The sequence below is a fragment of the Pomacea canaliculata genome, linkage group LG14, assembly GCF_003073045.1.
Source record: "Pomacea canaliculata isolate SZHN2017 linkage group LG14, ASM307304v1, whole genome shotgun sequence".
Classification (NCBI taxonomy): Eukaryota; Metazoa; Mollusca; class Gastropoda; order Architaenioglossa; family Ampullariidae; genus Pomacea; species Pomacea canaliculata.
The window spans coordinates 1,608,252-1,622,535 of record NC_037603.1 but is presented as its reverse complement, the minus strand read 5'-3'; the positions used below and the strand labels follow the sequence as shown (position 1 = coordinate 1,622,535).

The window sequence follows — 14,284 nt, the reverse complement described above, 5'->3', positions numbered from 1 at the left end:
AATGATGGCGGAGAGGAAGGGAAAGTGGGAGGTCGATGAGAGCTGCCGTGGGTCTGGAACTTTCTGCAAGTCCATGGTATCGGCGCCATTTTGCTTCCCGTCTCCGTGTGAGAAAGTCTCGGCTGTGGCTGCAGGGAGAGGATGTGGTGTAGAGTAGTTTGTTCCATCCATGCGTGGTTTACATGTATTTTTAGATTGTTGTAGGTGTGTTTGGCTGGGTGTGAGGAGTGTTTATTTTAATTAGTTATTAGCCTCGTCATCAATCGCCATAAACGAGAGAGATTGCAGGTATATATATATATCGAGATAGAGCACGGTGCTCAGCTACACGTGCGCCATCTTACCTTTTAGTTTCGTTGTCAAGTTGCAGGATCACAATATTCTCAGTTCTTGTTCCTCTTTGCATTTTCTTTCGTTGTATTCTGTTCGTCGTTAGTTCTTTTGCATATTCTTCTGTCTCTCCTATGCTGTTCATGTTGTCCATGTCTCATTCTCGTTTTAAGCGCTGAGCATGCTCCTTACACGATATACAAATATTTTTATTATTATTAAAGTTCCCATTGCTTATGAATGGGAGCCATGGAAGTGTCTGGATAATGCTGTTATCTTGTTCTAACATCGATGATGATGATGAAACCGGAAACTGCGTATCATATACTCGTGCAATCAAAGAGCTGAATAGAGCCACGACTCAGCTGTAGGGAGTAGGGTATGTGACACCATCAAGGGTTAATTAAGGAAGATAAGCAACGAGGTGGGGAGGAGATGAGCCCCGCCCCCCGAGAAAAGTGAGGTCTCCACCATAAAGACCTACCAAAGGTTAGAGGGCGACCTTCTAGGGTTACCTGAGTTCTGCTGACGTTAAGGCTGTAGACTCAGTTATTCCGTTAAACGGCATTCGTGGCTGTTGAGACAATGGTTACACACGTGTTACACGTGTTACACAAACCGTCTGTTATCAGAATCAGGATAATCAGGGGAAAGTCCATGTAGACCGTCCCCGCAGATCGTTACTTCTCTTTTTACTTATATATATATTAAAATAGACTTTTAATTCTTCATTTCGTGGATTTACTGTTTGAACTTGATATTTTCACATAACCTCTCATCTACCCCTCCTCCTCACTCTCCTGACCTACTCAGTACAGATGTACGAAGCTCTCTCTCTCCCTCCCCTCTCCCAGCATCGTATGTCAGTCGACCGTATGTTATTCATTTCTCTCAAATATTTATTTTTCTTCTCAATCGACTCTATGTTAATTCTCTCTCTCTCATTTCTATTTCTTTCTCTGTCCACTATATGTTAACTCTTTTTTTTTCTCGATCGACTGTGTTCTCCTTCTGGCGACGGTTCGTCAACATTTTTCCTATCACTCTAGAGTCTAGACCTTATTCTAACCTTTTGTCTGTGTGTGCCCCATGCTGACCCTCTCTCGATTGCATGTTAATCCTCTCTCTCTCTACCACATTCTCTCTCTCTGTGTCGGTCGTATTAACCATCTCAACCGTTTGTTAACCCTCTCTCTCCTGTGTGTGCAGGCGCTGCTGCAGGCCCACGACGTGGTCGCACACGAGGTGTACACGGAGGATGCGGTGCACCTGATTCCCGCCCTGCACCCCAGCCCCGCCGTGGTCCCTCCCTTCTTCAACGGGGAAGCTGGCGAGCAGACGATAGCGGAGCCTGGCCTGCCCCCCATGGACGGCGACGGCAGCTACCTGCGGGTGCGCCTGGTGCAGTTCCAGAAAAACACAGACGAGCCCATGGTGAGTCCATCTCAGAAAACTGCCCACGTGACTGGACGTTTCTCTGGACCACGTCCGCGAGCTGCTTATGTCACGTGATGTATTCAGCGCAACCTCCTCGTGTTGGACGAGACTATCTTGATTTATGTCTTCATTAGCTTCCTGCAGTGTATTTCCTGTGACCGTAGTTATGAGGGTACGTTACCTCCAGGGTGAGCTATAGACCGGATGGCTGCGTGGAAGAAGGTAGTTGGGAGACTATTATTAAAAACAAATGACGACCTAGGAGGTCAGCTGATAATCTAGAAGTCCATCGTCTTGCCTGCTTGCTAGGGTCATAGAAATTTAGTGATGGGGTAAAACTATCCTGTAGGCAGGGATGTACCTCTCTGTCATGACATCCTCTGACGATTTCTGGTTTCTGTTCGCAGGGAATCACGCTGAAGGTCAACGACGAGGGTCGGTGTTTCGTGGCAAGGATACTGCACGGAGGCATGATCCACCGGCAAGGTGAGAGGTCACACAGGGTGAAGGTGCTACAAGATACCTGGAGTTACTGCCTTCCTCAGTGTGGTGTTGTGGTCGGTTTGTGGTTTTGACAGACCGTTGTACAGCATGTACGGTCTTCACAGACCTTAGGGACTGTACACTCCTCACCTCGTCATGCTTATTGCAGCATCTGCATTTTCACTTACCTGTTAAGTTTTCCCTCATCATGGGTATACTTTAAAACAATTCAAAAGCTTACACCTTACAGATGCACTGCCTTCTGTCCACTCCAGTAAAAAAAAATTTAAATAATGACTAAGAGCCAGTAATAGAGTGTATTTGATATTTTTACAATGCATTTTATTTTGCCAGTGGTGGCAGGATTGTGAGAAGATTGCTAATGATCTGTTGCAGGTACACTGCATGTTGGAGATGAAATCAAAGAAATAAATGGCAGTCCTGTGCAAAACCAGCCAGTGGAGACTCTTCAGCGAATGCTGGTAAGTGTGTGTCTGTGAGATAGTAGCTGGATGGCATGAGAGTTTGTGTGGCCCTCTTCATGAGTAAATATTTGTAAAGCCCGTTCGTCTCATGAAGTGCATATGCAGATTTATGTGTGATAGAATATGTTAAAGGCTCATTCAGCCCACCTGTACACTTGCATGTAGCTTTTTCAGCAGCCCACTCTCCAAGTATTGTTGGGTGAGTGGTTGGGTTTGATACTTTCAGAGAGGACAATAAACATACCATAGCATGCAAGAAAACAAATCCTTTCATATACTAAATGTCATTTGCCAAGTTGTAGGCTAGTGTGGTATGCTGATATATTTCATTTTCATACACATTTTTCCATTTAAAAATCTGAGCAACTTCTTTTTCTCCCTCGTTCCCACTCTCATGCCCATTCTGTCTTGACTTGTATCTCTGTGGCTACAATGTGATATGAGGACCAGTGTGTCAGTCCCACACCCATAAATGCATGTCGTCTGCATTACGTGACTGTGCTCTTGGCTTTTAGCGAGACCTCCGCGGCTCCATCACGTTTAAAGTGCTGCCGACCAATGGTGGCCTAAAGGGAGACAACCTTTTGAATAAAGAGGTAAGTGGTGCCAAAAAAAAGTGGCCACCAGCAACATAACAGCATTGCACAAGTCTTGGTTTTCGAAACCAGCTCACTCCTCAAGGATGACCGTTGTCATATTCTGATTGGGTTTTTGGGGGTTGGGTTGGATTTTTTTTGGCGTTTCCCTTTCTGTTGTTTTTGTTTTTTCATTTTAATGTATGCCCACATCAATATCATGAAACTAAAATAGGAAAACAAGAAAGATTATGGGGTCCTTCCATCACGAGTTTTGCTGGTTGCAAAAACAAAGGCCCTATGCTGTCTGTAACACGTGTCTATAGATGAATTTATGTTTCACCTTCGTATTGAATTGTACCCCTTTTGCAGAAGGAAGCACGGGGTGGCATTTTGCTCAAGATCGTGCCAAGCTTCCGAAACACTCCCTCCCTCTGTGAGGTATTCTGTGCTTGACACTGGCCTCGTTTTGAACTTACTCGCTTTCCATTGGTGGTCATGTGTGTTTGACATTAGAGGACAAAGCACTGTATTCCTGTTCCTTAAAGAAAACAGCTTACATTAAACTTGCTGTCTTTTCCTTTTTTTACACGTGTATGTCGGTGTTTCAAGTGTGGACTTTTAACTGATTAATATTCCTTGATTTGTGAACAAAATGCAAAATATTTCTGGGTGAGAAGCAGCTTAACTTTAGTCTAGACTGCTTATCTAAAGTCAGGCATTAAATCTTCAGACAGTAACAAGCATCTGTCTGTGGTCCTGTGGTCTGTTAATGACTTCAGAAGTTGGTCAACAGGGCCACACTTCCCAAACCCTCCAAAAAAAAAATGGAAAAACATTATTAAACCACATCTTTATGACGTGCTAGGGAAAGTGGGATGTTGTAGTAATAGCTACCAACTTTGAGCTGAATTTCAACTTTTGACACAGTCTTCAGATACTCGTTTTCAAAAGTTCAGTCTTAGTGCCTTTTGTCATCAGTTCATCCAAGCTGAAATGTACCCTTGTGATGCAGCTGGTTCTTAACATCCATCCTGCTGAATATGTTTATCAATTTTTTTATTTAATGTTTTATTATTGCTTTACCTGCCACGTGTGTGGAGTCTGAGGTGACCGCATTGTACAAGCATGGTGTTTCGATGAGCAGCATTGTGCTTATTCTGTTGACCTGGATTGCTCAATAAGTTTTTGTTTTAGATTGTTTCCATTGTTTTTCTAGTCTTTCACTAACATAATGGTGGTAACGAGAAAGTTTATCTCTTACAAAAACAGTTGCATACCTCTGTATCGAGGCAGTGCAGTCGATTCAGATTGACAGTGCATGTTTGAGTTGTGTCAGTGTATACAGAAATGGGTTAACACAGTTTGCTTAAGTCTTGTGGTGGGTTTTGGCCTGTTGTATTTATAAACATGTCTTTTTTCTTCTTATTACTCTTTTAACTGCCTTTAACATTCACAGTCACATTATAATAACACACACCATTCTCTCTCTCACGCTCGCAATATCTCTTTCTTAAGTCATCCTTCTCTTATTGATACTCATCTTCACTCCACAATATCTTTCCACAGATCTGTGTTCCACTGTATTTTTTCACTACTCTAGTTTCGCTGTATCTTTCTACATCTCTTATGTTCGTTCCATTGTAACCATTTGCAGCTGTAAATTATTTTGTATCTCTCCACAGATCTATGTTCGGGCATTGTTTGACTACGACCCCAGGGACGATGACCTCATTCCTTGCACCCAGGCTGGCATTTCCTTCAAGACAGGTGACATCCTCAAGGTTAGTTCCCCCTCATCATTCACCCTGCATGGCTTACTTTTATATTCATTTTTATTAGGATAATGTTCTGGAACTTTTGTTTCCCTTTCACAAAATGAAAATTCCTTCAGATATTGTATTGGCTTGTCACCTAACAAAATGTTTACTCTCACTTGTATAGAGACTGTGTTAAATGTTGCAGGTGATCAGCAAAGACGATTCCAACTGGTGGCAGGCTAAGAAATGGGACAGTTTGGACACTGAGCCTGCAGGTCTCATTCCTTCCCCTGAACTGCAGGAGTGGCGGACAACCTGTAATGCAATAGAGAGAGCCAAGCGAGAACATGCAGGTGCATTGAAAAGTGACATGGGTTTTCTTTGGTGATGGCTTGTGATCCACATGGTTTTGGCGGAGAAACAGTACTGTGGAGGATGCTGGAACTTTTTGCTCAATTTTATCTTACATTAGTGTCTTTCTTTCTTTTTTTTCACCCTGTGCTTCTTTCTTCCTCAACTTAATTTTTTTTTTCTTCTTTCTTTACTTCTGCTTAAACTTTCCTTCATTTCAGTTTTAAAAAGACATTTAAGCATGTAGGGAGATTATCTGAAGCTGGAACCAAACTGAAAGTTTGCAAGTTGTTTCACATCTTAACTTCTATCCATTTTAGCCATGTTTCTTTATTTGAGGCTTTTTTTATGTGCTTCTTACAGAAGGTTGCAGTCAGGTTGGAGAATTCGATTTATTTATTTTTTGGGGGGAAGTGGGAGGCAGGTTTGGATGTAGAAGAAATGTGAGCAGGAACTGTGTCAGTGAGGGATATTGATTTATCCCAAAGAAAGTGGTTCTACAAAATTCTTGCAGTTTGTTTACAGCAGTTTTTATTTTTAAACAAATGTTTATTTTCCCCTAGCTCCTTGTTTTTAAAAATGGGTTTAGACAGTTGTAAAGGATGTGAGACTGTGCTGTAAGTGTAGTTCTTATTACTTTAATATTGACTTTCCTTTTTTTAACCCTTTAACAGTGCATTGCTCCTGGTTTGCACGGAAGAAAAAGGACAAGTATCTTGCCAAACACAATGCTATTTTTGACCAACTGGATCTCGTCACTTATGAAGAGGTCGTCAGGTTACCAGCCTTTAAACGAAAAACTCTTGTTTTGCTAGGTAATCTAACATATCAAAAACACTTGTTTCGTAAAGCTATAAAACATAATTGTACTTAATTGTTTTCCATTAGAGCAAAACAGCACTAGCTGCAGGTGATCTATTCACTTCAAAAATATATCCTATGGCTTTGTAAAGGCACTGTTTGAAAAATGTTATTTATTCTTCATCTCTTTTCATTGTTTTGCCTGCTTGTTCTTAGGCATAGGCATGAGTTAAACACAGCATATGTTTGTGTTATCTAGCAGCATCGCATTTTTTTTTTTTTTGCTCTTCTTTTTGTAACTGAAAATAAATTGGCATAAAATCTTTTAGAAGATAAGAGGTATTTGTGTATGATCGAGCAGAGATTTTTATCACATAATATGTATCTCTGTGACCCGGCTTATGCTTCTGACTTGGACAAATCTGTAGAGTTTTTTGTTTTCTCCTGTCAGGAGCTCATGGTGTTGGCCGGCGTCATATAAAAAACACACTGATCACCACTCACCCAGATCGTTTTGCCTATCCCATTCCACGTGAGTATCGGCTCTTTTGTTTCTAGTGCTGTATTCTTATAACAGAATTTGAGGAGTCTGAGAGATTATAGAAAGGACTAGCTCTGTCAGTCTAGTTAAATTCCTTACTGGGAGAGGAGCATCTGAAACACTTGCCACTTGGAATGGTATGGACATGCTGACAGGTTCCAGATGTAGTTATGTCCCATTCCTGCTTGCATGTTAGAGACAAAATGACTAGCAGCTGTAAAAAAAAAATTGATTAATGTAATGTGATAATTGTTTATTTAAACAGAATAAGAAAAAACATTTGACACATATGGGACACCTAGTTTAATCAATATAACGTGAAAAACAGTGAAATATTCAGACATTGATTATGAAATTATTTATTGATAAGTGGAAAAGCAGCAACACCCAGTAGTGTTTGGAAAGGGTTTCTGTATCTATTGAATAATGCAATGAAAAATATATAAAGTATTCCAGTATTAAGCACTTATTAGCACTTAGGTATCCAGGCACAGAAGTCATCTGTTAAGGAAATTCATATTTTATTTATTATATGCTTAAGTAATTTCTGTCCCATTTCAGACACAACAAGGCCACCTCGAGACAATGAAGAGAATGGTAAAAACTATTTCTTTACCTCACATGAGCTCATGATGAAAGACATTGCCAACAACGAGTACCTGGAATACGGCACCCACGAGGATGCTATGTACGGCACACGCCTTGAAACAATACGCCAGATACACCGGCGCAACCTTATTGCAATCCTAGATGTCGAACCCCAGGTATGTGTGCACACTTTTCATTTGTATAGTTTAGCCTACTCGGGGCGTAAAGGTACTTACCAGGTATACCTGAATCCCATCTGAACTGTCACTGTTGTGTAGCATGATTTTGAGGATAACTGACATGAACAATATCTCCTAAAGTGCAAAAATTAAAATAAGAAGTAATAGCAAGAATTTTATTCACCTGGAAGTTCCGCAGATATCATTTGTAAGCTGTTCTGCTGCTTTATTAACAACACAACTGTGCCTCTTCACCAGGCCATCAAGGTGCTGAGATCTGGGGAGTACTCACCTTTCATTGTCTTTATATCAGCTCCTGTCCTTCCAGCTGTTCACCAGGTACCAGCAGGACCACAGGCTCAGCGTTGTTATGCTTGTCTTTAGTGTTCTGCTGATGGTAGAGTGTAGTGCACTCTCGTGCTGCAGGCTGTTGTCTGTTGTTCCTGTAGAAGTCAGGCTGCTGTCCACTGCATGACATATTACATCGATGATGTTGTGTTCTAGAGTTCTAGATTTTATTTTCTTTAAATGTTAGTGACTAATTTTAGACCCAAAAGAGTGCATGCTGCTTTGTTGTATTAATCCGTTGTTATGATGATTTGTTACTTTTGAAAGTTTTTTTTCTTTTGATTTTTCAGATTTCAGACTGATATTATTTTTTTCAGTTTGTGATCGCATTGTTGTAAGCTGCTTTTGTTGTTGTTGTTGCTCAGTGTTGTCATGTTGTTAGTAGAGGCACTTTTTTCTTTTTGCATGATTGGTGTTATGTGTTTATGTTTCCAGGCTTTGAAGGTATTGCGCTGTGCAGAGTATGCCCCCTATGTTGTATTTATTGCTGCACCAAGGGCTTGTGATTTGAAAGACTTGAAGAACATCAGTGTGAGTGATGTCCCATTTTGGACAAGAAATTCATTTTTGTTTATATCTTTACATATACTTACAATTTTCCATACTATTTTGAAAAAGAGCAATTCATGAGATGTGTTTTTGTTGTAAATTTGCATAAACTTCAAAAGATGTGCTTCCACCGCATCTGTCTCTCTCTCAGACACAGGGATGCACATGAGAACACATTAAACGTGAAAACACACACAAAATACACCTGGCACCCAGCAATGCTCAAGATCATTAGCAGTAATTAACAGCACCATAATTAACTCATGTTATTTGCATCTCTTATAGCTTGATTGTCCTTTTTTTTTGCTGTTCACTGTTTTCTGACTTTTTTTGCATTTAGCATGTCATCTAGTTCCTTAAGATGTCTTAACAATGACGTGTTAATATGTTTGCATGTATGTGTCTGTATTTATGTGTTTACATATTTACACAAATGTCATGAAGCACTAAGATTACATTGGTATAAAGTAATTCTTCAAATGCACATGCCATTTATGAGTGTAGCTTTAAATTTGTAACAAGGCATTTTCAAAAATGAAAGACACTTGCACAACAAGATTCCAAGCCCAGAGTCTTACCATCATCAGAGAATCTGCATCTGACTGAAAATGGCTTAACTCTTTATAAAACAAATGAGATGCTATTTTCTTCACAGATATAAATATTGTGCATCTTTAATTAATTTTTTTTGAGATAAGGACTCTGTAAACTTTTGTTTCATATTAAATTTTGAAGTCCATTTAAGTAAAAATTTTGCGCCACTTGGTGTTAATACGTACATAAGTCAATGATTAAGAAGGGTCGATTGAAAAAAGAAAACAAATCCTTTCTTGCGTTTTTCATTATTTCTGTCGATGTTTGTGTGTATTTGAAGATAATTCATTTTTTCTTTTTGCTGCTTGACCTTACACAGGACAGCAGTCTAGAGCGGTTGGCAAGAGAGAGTGATCTTCTAGAAAAGGCGTACGGCCACTATTTTGACAAGAAGATTGTTAACAACGATATCGACGAGACGATTCGCTCATTAGAGAAAGCCATCGAGGATGTGTGCACCTTGCCGCAGTGGGTGCCAGTGAGCTGGGTGTACTGACATGCTGCAAGCGCATTTTGTGTCCCAAACAAAAGACAGCCAGCTTTGGGTTATGGTTTGTGAAACTTTGGTTTCAGTTCAGCAATTCCTGTTTGGTGCTATCATGCTGCCAAGGAAGGAAGTGTGATTGGATGCTGCTGGATGGCAAACCTTCTCTGTTAGACCTTGAGTCGACAACATGCAGCGACACGACAGTTTCAGCCTAAGCAGTAATCTTGTGACTGTGTCCATGCTGGTGGTCATCACACTGGCCAGCTGACAGGAGACAGGATTATGCCATCATTCTTCTAAAGTAGGATTGGTTGGTTCGTTCTTCTGAGATGTGAGTGAGGATATGTTTTTCTTCCAAGATTGATGGCGTCATTCTTCTGGGATATGATTGATGACACCTACACGTCCACTTCATGGCCTGTACATTTCTGATTGGCTGAAAGGGTAGGAAGTTGGGGGGAGGAGGCTGCTCTTCATACATTGCATCCCTGAGCAATTGAAGACAGGGTATTAATTAACTTGAGAGCATCACAGGTGAGAACAAATACTGTGTATATGTTTTTAATTGTTTTATAGCTGAGAGCATAAGATTTGAGAGTAGGATGCTTGATGAAAGAAAATGATCAAGTGAGAAATGGACTTTTTGAAAAAAAGATGTTAGATAAGTGTGAATAGAATGGAGTATGTACAGAACAGTTTCAAAAAGGTGAAATGTGCATTTTTTCTCTGGTTTGTCCATTTGAAAAATTCTTAGCTGATGTTCAGTTATAGATGCTGACATGGAAAGAGGGTTAACGTTACCTTTTTTTAACAAAACGTATTTCTGAAAATTAGACCTGTTGTGTTTTGGCATGTCAACATCAGTAACTGAACTGAGAACTAGTGCATTATAAAGTTGTGTTGCTGGATGTTTGATAGTTCACGACATAAAACCAGCCACTGTCATTCTGACTGTCCCCATGTTTGTGGATGCATGCTTCAGATACCCTTCGCATGAATTTTATGACGGAGTGAAGAGAGAAAATGATGACCAAACACATCAGTAGACAAACCTCTTGTCAAATAAAATCATTAGAAAAATCATTCCCTACAAAATGCCAGCAAAACACAGTGTATGCAGTGTACGCGAGCTTGATGACCAGAGTTCAGTCTGCGAGCTTCAGTTAGAAAAACGAGCGATGTGCCAAGCATCGTCATTTCCACAAACCTGCAAACCCAGGATTCAGGACGAGGACCAAAACTCACAGGGACCTCAGCTTCAAGATCGCTTTGGCGCGCTACCGTTCGTGATATTTTGGTGGTGGGCTTGTTTGTTTGTTTTTTTTAATTTTTAGAAGTGTGCATAGTTTGTTGCATTTTACTTTGCTTATTGACTGTTAGTGCATTGTTGTAATTATACAATTACACCATGGGGTGTTTCTCGAGAAGGAGGGTAAGAACCGTTGTTAAGGATCGTGTGTTTACCTTGTTGGGTGGCTTTCTGGACGTTTTTTTGTTGTGGGTATGGAAGCAGGGTACATGTAGGGTGGGGGAGTATACCTCTTCACTGATGGTTGAGCCTGACATCACTGGGTCGCTTGTGTTACCGTGGAAACAGGAGTGGAGGGCACTCAGTGCAGTTGTTAGAGTCTGGCCTCAGTTGAACAGCACTTGTCTGAGCCAGAGAGTTGCTATCTCTTGACCCATCTCTGTCCAAACTTTAAAACCGTTTTGTAGAAACAAATAAATATTCAAATGAAACTGCTCTTAAGCCGTTCACAAGTGTTGTATAAAAACTGTTTTAACTTTAAAAATCAAAATTTGTTGTACAGCTGAACCCTGGATGTACCAAAAGCCGTTATGACTTTAATCTGATTTCAGTTTTCAGCTTTGTTTGGTTAAAAAAGAGACCGGAACAGGATGATTTTAAGAGGCACAGATACATGTTTTCCCCGAAAATAAGCCTTGGAACGAGTTTTCAGGATGCTCGTGATATAAGCCCTACAACTATATCAGTGCAAGTCGTAGTCAGGATCATCAGCCAGACGGGTGGATCTCATTCATCCATGTGAACACACGACAGACATTGAATTATAAAGTCATGATATTAATATATAAATAAATAATGCTACGAGTTATGAAGATGTTGCAAGAAAGATATGACCGTATAAGAATAAATGCAGACTTTTGTACTTTAAAAAAATAGAACATCCCTGAAAATAACCTCTAATACCTCTTTTCGAGTAAAAACTAATATAAGACCTGGTCTTATTTTCGTTAGATGGTTTCAGGGGTGTCTGGTAGTGTAGGGATTAAAACACTCGCTTGCATCACTGCCAGAGAAACTCAGGGTTCAGATCTCGTCTGTGGACTCTGTATGTGACACCTGTCTGCAAGGGTTTCCTCCTCACGGTGGAAGCACTTTCCTGCTAAATAAACCAACCAGCCGATAGAGGGTTTCGCGGTAGGGGGAGTTGTTCAGTAGTCCAGGCTCTTGTGTCAGTCTGTGTGACGAAGGAAGTCGTGTCAGAGACCATGTATATGCTAGTAATGTCATTTCACAACACCACACATCTGGACGACAGGGTTGGTTGGCCATCTTGCCAAACGGTCCAACGGCCGCCATGGCGGTGAGTTTAGGACAGGAACCAGACACTGGAGTTCTAGGTGACCGAGTGTTCTAGGAAAGGAACTGCTTCACATAAAAGCGGATTTAATTCTCTGTAGAATTATGTCCATTGGAATTAATCCTTTTCCTATTTTGGCAAAAACATTTAGTGAACTAAAGCCGTGGCGAGCATGCTGCCAGATAAGCAGAACATACAGCGACCATTACTTTGCTACCAGCATGTGAAGTGAATTTGTAACTATTTAGTTTACAAGCATGAGAACAGACTAATCGTATCCCACTAAAAAATTACTTCTTAAAAATTGTTTTTGAGTTGATGTGGAAGATATTTTACCTGCCTTTTCAACATCTTTTTTTTTGTGGTTAATAAAGCATGGCTGTATCGTGATTTTAGGACAGGGCAACGAACTTTTAAAGCAATTTAATTTTGTGTCAGGTTATTTGATTTTCGTTTTGTTATTATTGTTGTTGTTGCCAACTTTGGCAAAAATGGCAGATGTTATGCAATTCGTACTGCGTACGAAACTGACTTTTAATTCCTAACTTCGTTTAGACTTATCAGTGAATATGCAGTTGTCCAACGGTAGGGTAACCGTAACACTAACTGTAAAAATGACAGGGAAAATACACTGCAAAAAACAAAAACAAACAAACAAAAAATTTCCTTGATTGTCAACAACATTTGAAATGTTGGTAGCTATCTTGCTATGAAACTACTTCTAAGTATTCATGAATTCAATAAAATTGTCTGGACACTGACATTTGTAGAATTAACATCTCTGAAGCGAAAACCTATTCTGATGCCGGCGAAGCATCATGGTTCGCCGAAACTAGAGGCTTCCGTCGTCTGCTGCCCCTGAAACAGTTGCGGCTGGATGCAGCTGTACTAACAAAGCTTCGACAACAGTTGATGTCACAGTAAACAGACTATATAGTGATTAACCATCGAGAAATAAAGAACGGAAGTGGTCAGACCCGTAATTTGAGGTGAAGGTTACGTGGATGCATAATTCTCCGAAATCGTCCATAGCGTTGGACCTTTGACCTTTTCGCCTGCGCATGTTTAATGACCTGATGCTCGCGCTGCGTAAAGAGTGGGATTGTCGAGAACTTTCTTAGTGTGGCTGTGCCTTTCTAAGGAAACCAGTGCAGACACCTCAGTAGCGTGTCGATGGACACTGGGTGCCTGTCATGCAGGCGGTTTTTGTTTTTGTTTTTTGTGTCCATTGCAGTTTGGTTCAGTGCAACCATTGCAGCGGCGTGCGACATCTCGCGTAGTGTGATGTAACCTTTAGGCCCAGGGTGGTGGTGCTTGTGTCGGCGCAAGATCCCGCTGTAAAATTACCGGGTATATCACGTGACAGCAGTGAAATGCTAATGGCAAGTGTCCGCTCACCCGCCACTGCTGTCCTCACTCCTGCCACCCTGCTCTCTCTATCTTCTCCCTCACTCCATCGTTGGCATTACACCTGGGCATTGTTCCCACGACTACTTCATCCTTTATGTCCTGTCCTCATTAGCATAAACCTGGACGAAAGACTAAGGAGACTGATAGGTTATGTTTACAGGGAAAGCTCTGCACTGATGATGATGATGATGATGATGATGATGATGATGATGATGATGATGATGATCTCTTATTATGCTAACAACTAGAATTGCACACGATGCTGTACTCTGGTGGGTGAGAACATTGTATTCAACTGCTGATTCTTTTAATAGTATTTCTCAGCCGCCGCCACACTCCAGGAGGATGTTTCTGTATATTTGTTTCTGGTTGAACAACAATTATTTTCGCTCCTTCTTCGGAGACTTTTTTTTAAAAAAAAAAACACTAACAATCTTACATTTTCTTTCATATTCTTACTGTAATCAAGATAATCAGGATGATTGTGTTGGGGTTATGTTTGTTCCTCTAACTTGTTACGGCTGTCAGTGATAACTGGTGTACTACCGACTCTCAGGTAATTTTGAGGATGTCGCAGCAGCTGCCGGCGTGGTCACGTGACGTGTGTTCTTGTCATCGGATCCTCGTTGTCTCACGCGCAGGATTTGGCGACAAACTAAGATGGATACGACTGTTTACTATGGTTTATAAATCTGCAAGAAACACATCACGAATTTTAGGTGTGGCTTTGGTCTGTTTTTTATTTAGTTTTTTTTTTCGC

The 14,284-nt window shown here is 40.7% G+C and overlaps 1 protein-coding gene across 1 annotated transcript in view; it reads left to right on the top strand.

The window, feature by feature from the left end:
* The window catches only part of LOC112555855 (peripheral plasma membrane protein CASK-like), a 149,455-nt gene extending 135,515 nt beyond the window's left edge, over positions 1 to 13,940 (top strand). Inside the window, exons 13-24 of the mRNA XM_025224397.1 lie at positions 1,540 to 1,764; positions 2,175 to 2,253; positions 2,647 to 2,732; positions 3,251 to 3,331; positions 3,683 to 3,751; positions 4,996 to 5,094; positions 5,276 to 5,423; positions 6,096 to 6,236; positions 6,674 to 6,754; positions 7,325 to 7,527; positions 7,789 to 7,869; positions 9,341 to 13,940. Of these exons, the coding sequence (XP_025080182.1) occupies positions 1,540 to 1,764; positions 2,175 to 2,253; positions 2,647 to 2,732; positions 3,251 to 3,331; positions 3,683 to 3,751; positions 4,996 to 5,094; positions 5,276 to 5,423; positions 6,096 to 6,236; positions 6,674 to 6,754; positions 7,325 to 7,527; positions 7,789 to 7,869; positions 9,341 to 9,517 (1,470 nt within the window). The 3' untranslated portion in view covers positions 9,518 to 13,940. The remainder of the gene's footprint in view (positions 1 to 1,539; positions 1,765 to 2,174; positions 2,254 to 2,646; positions 2,733 to 3,250; positions 3,332 to 3,682; positions 3,752 to 4,995; positions 5,095 to 5,275; positions 5,424 to 6,095; positions 6,237 to 6,673; positions 6,755 to 7,324; positions 7,528 to 7,788; positions 7,870 to 9,340) is intronic.
* The last annotated feature ends 344 nt before the right edge of the window (positions 13,941 to 14,284 follow it).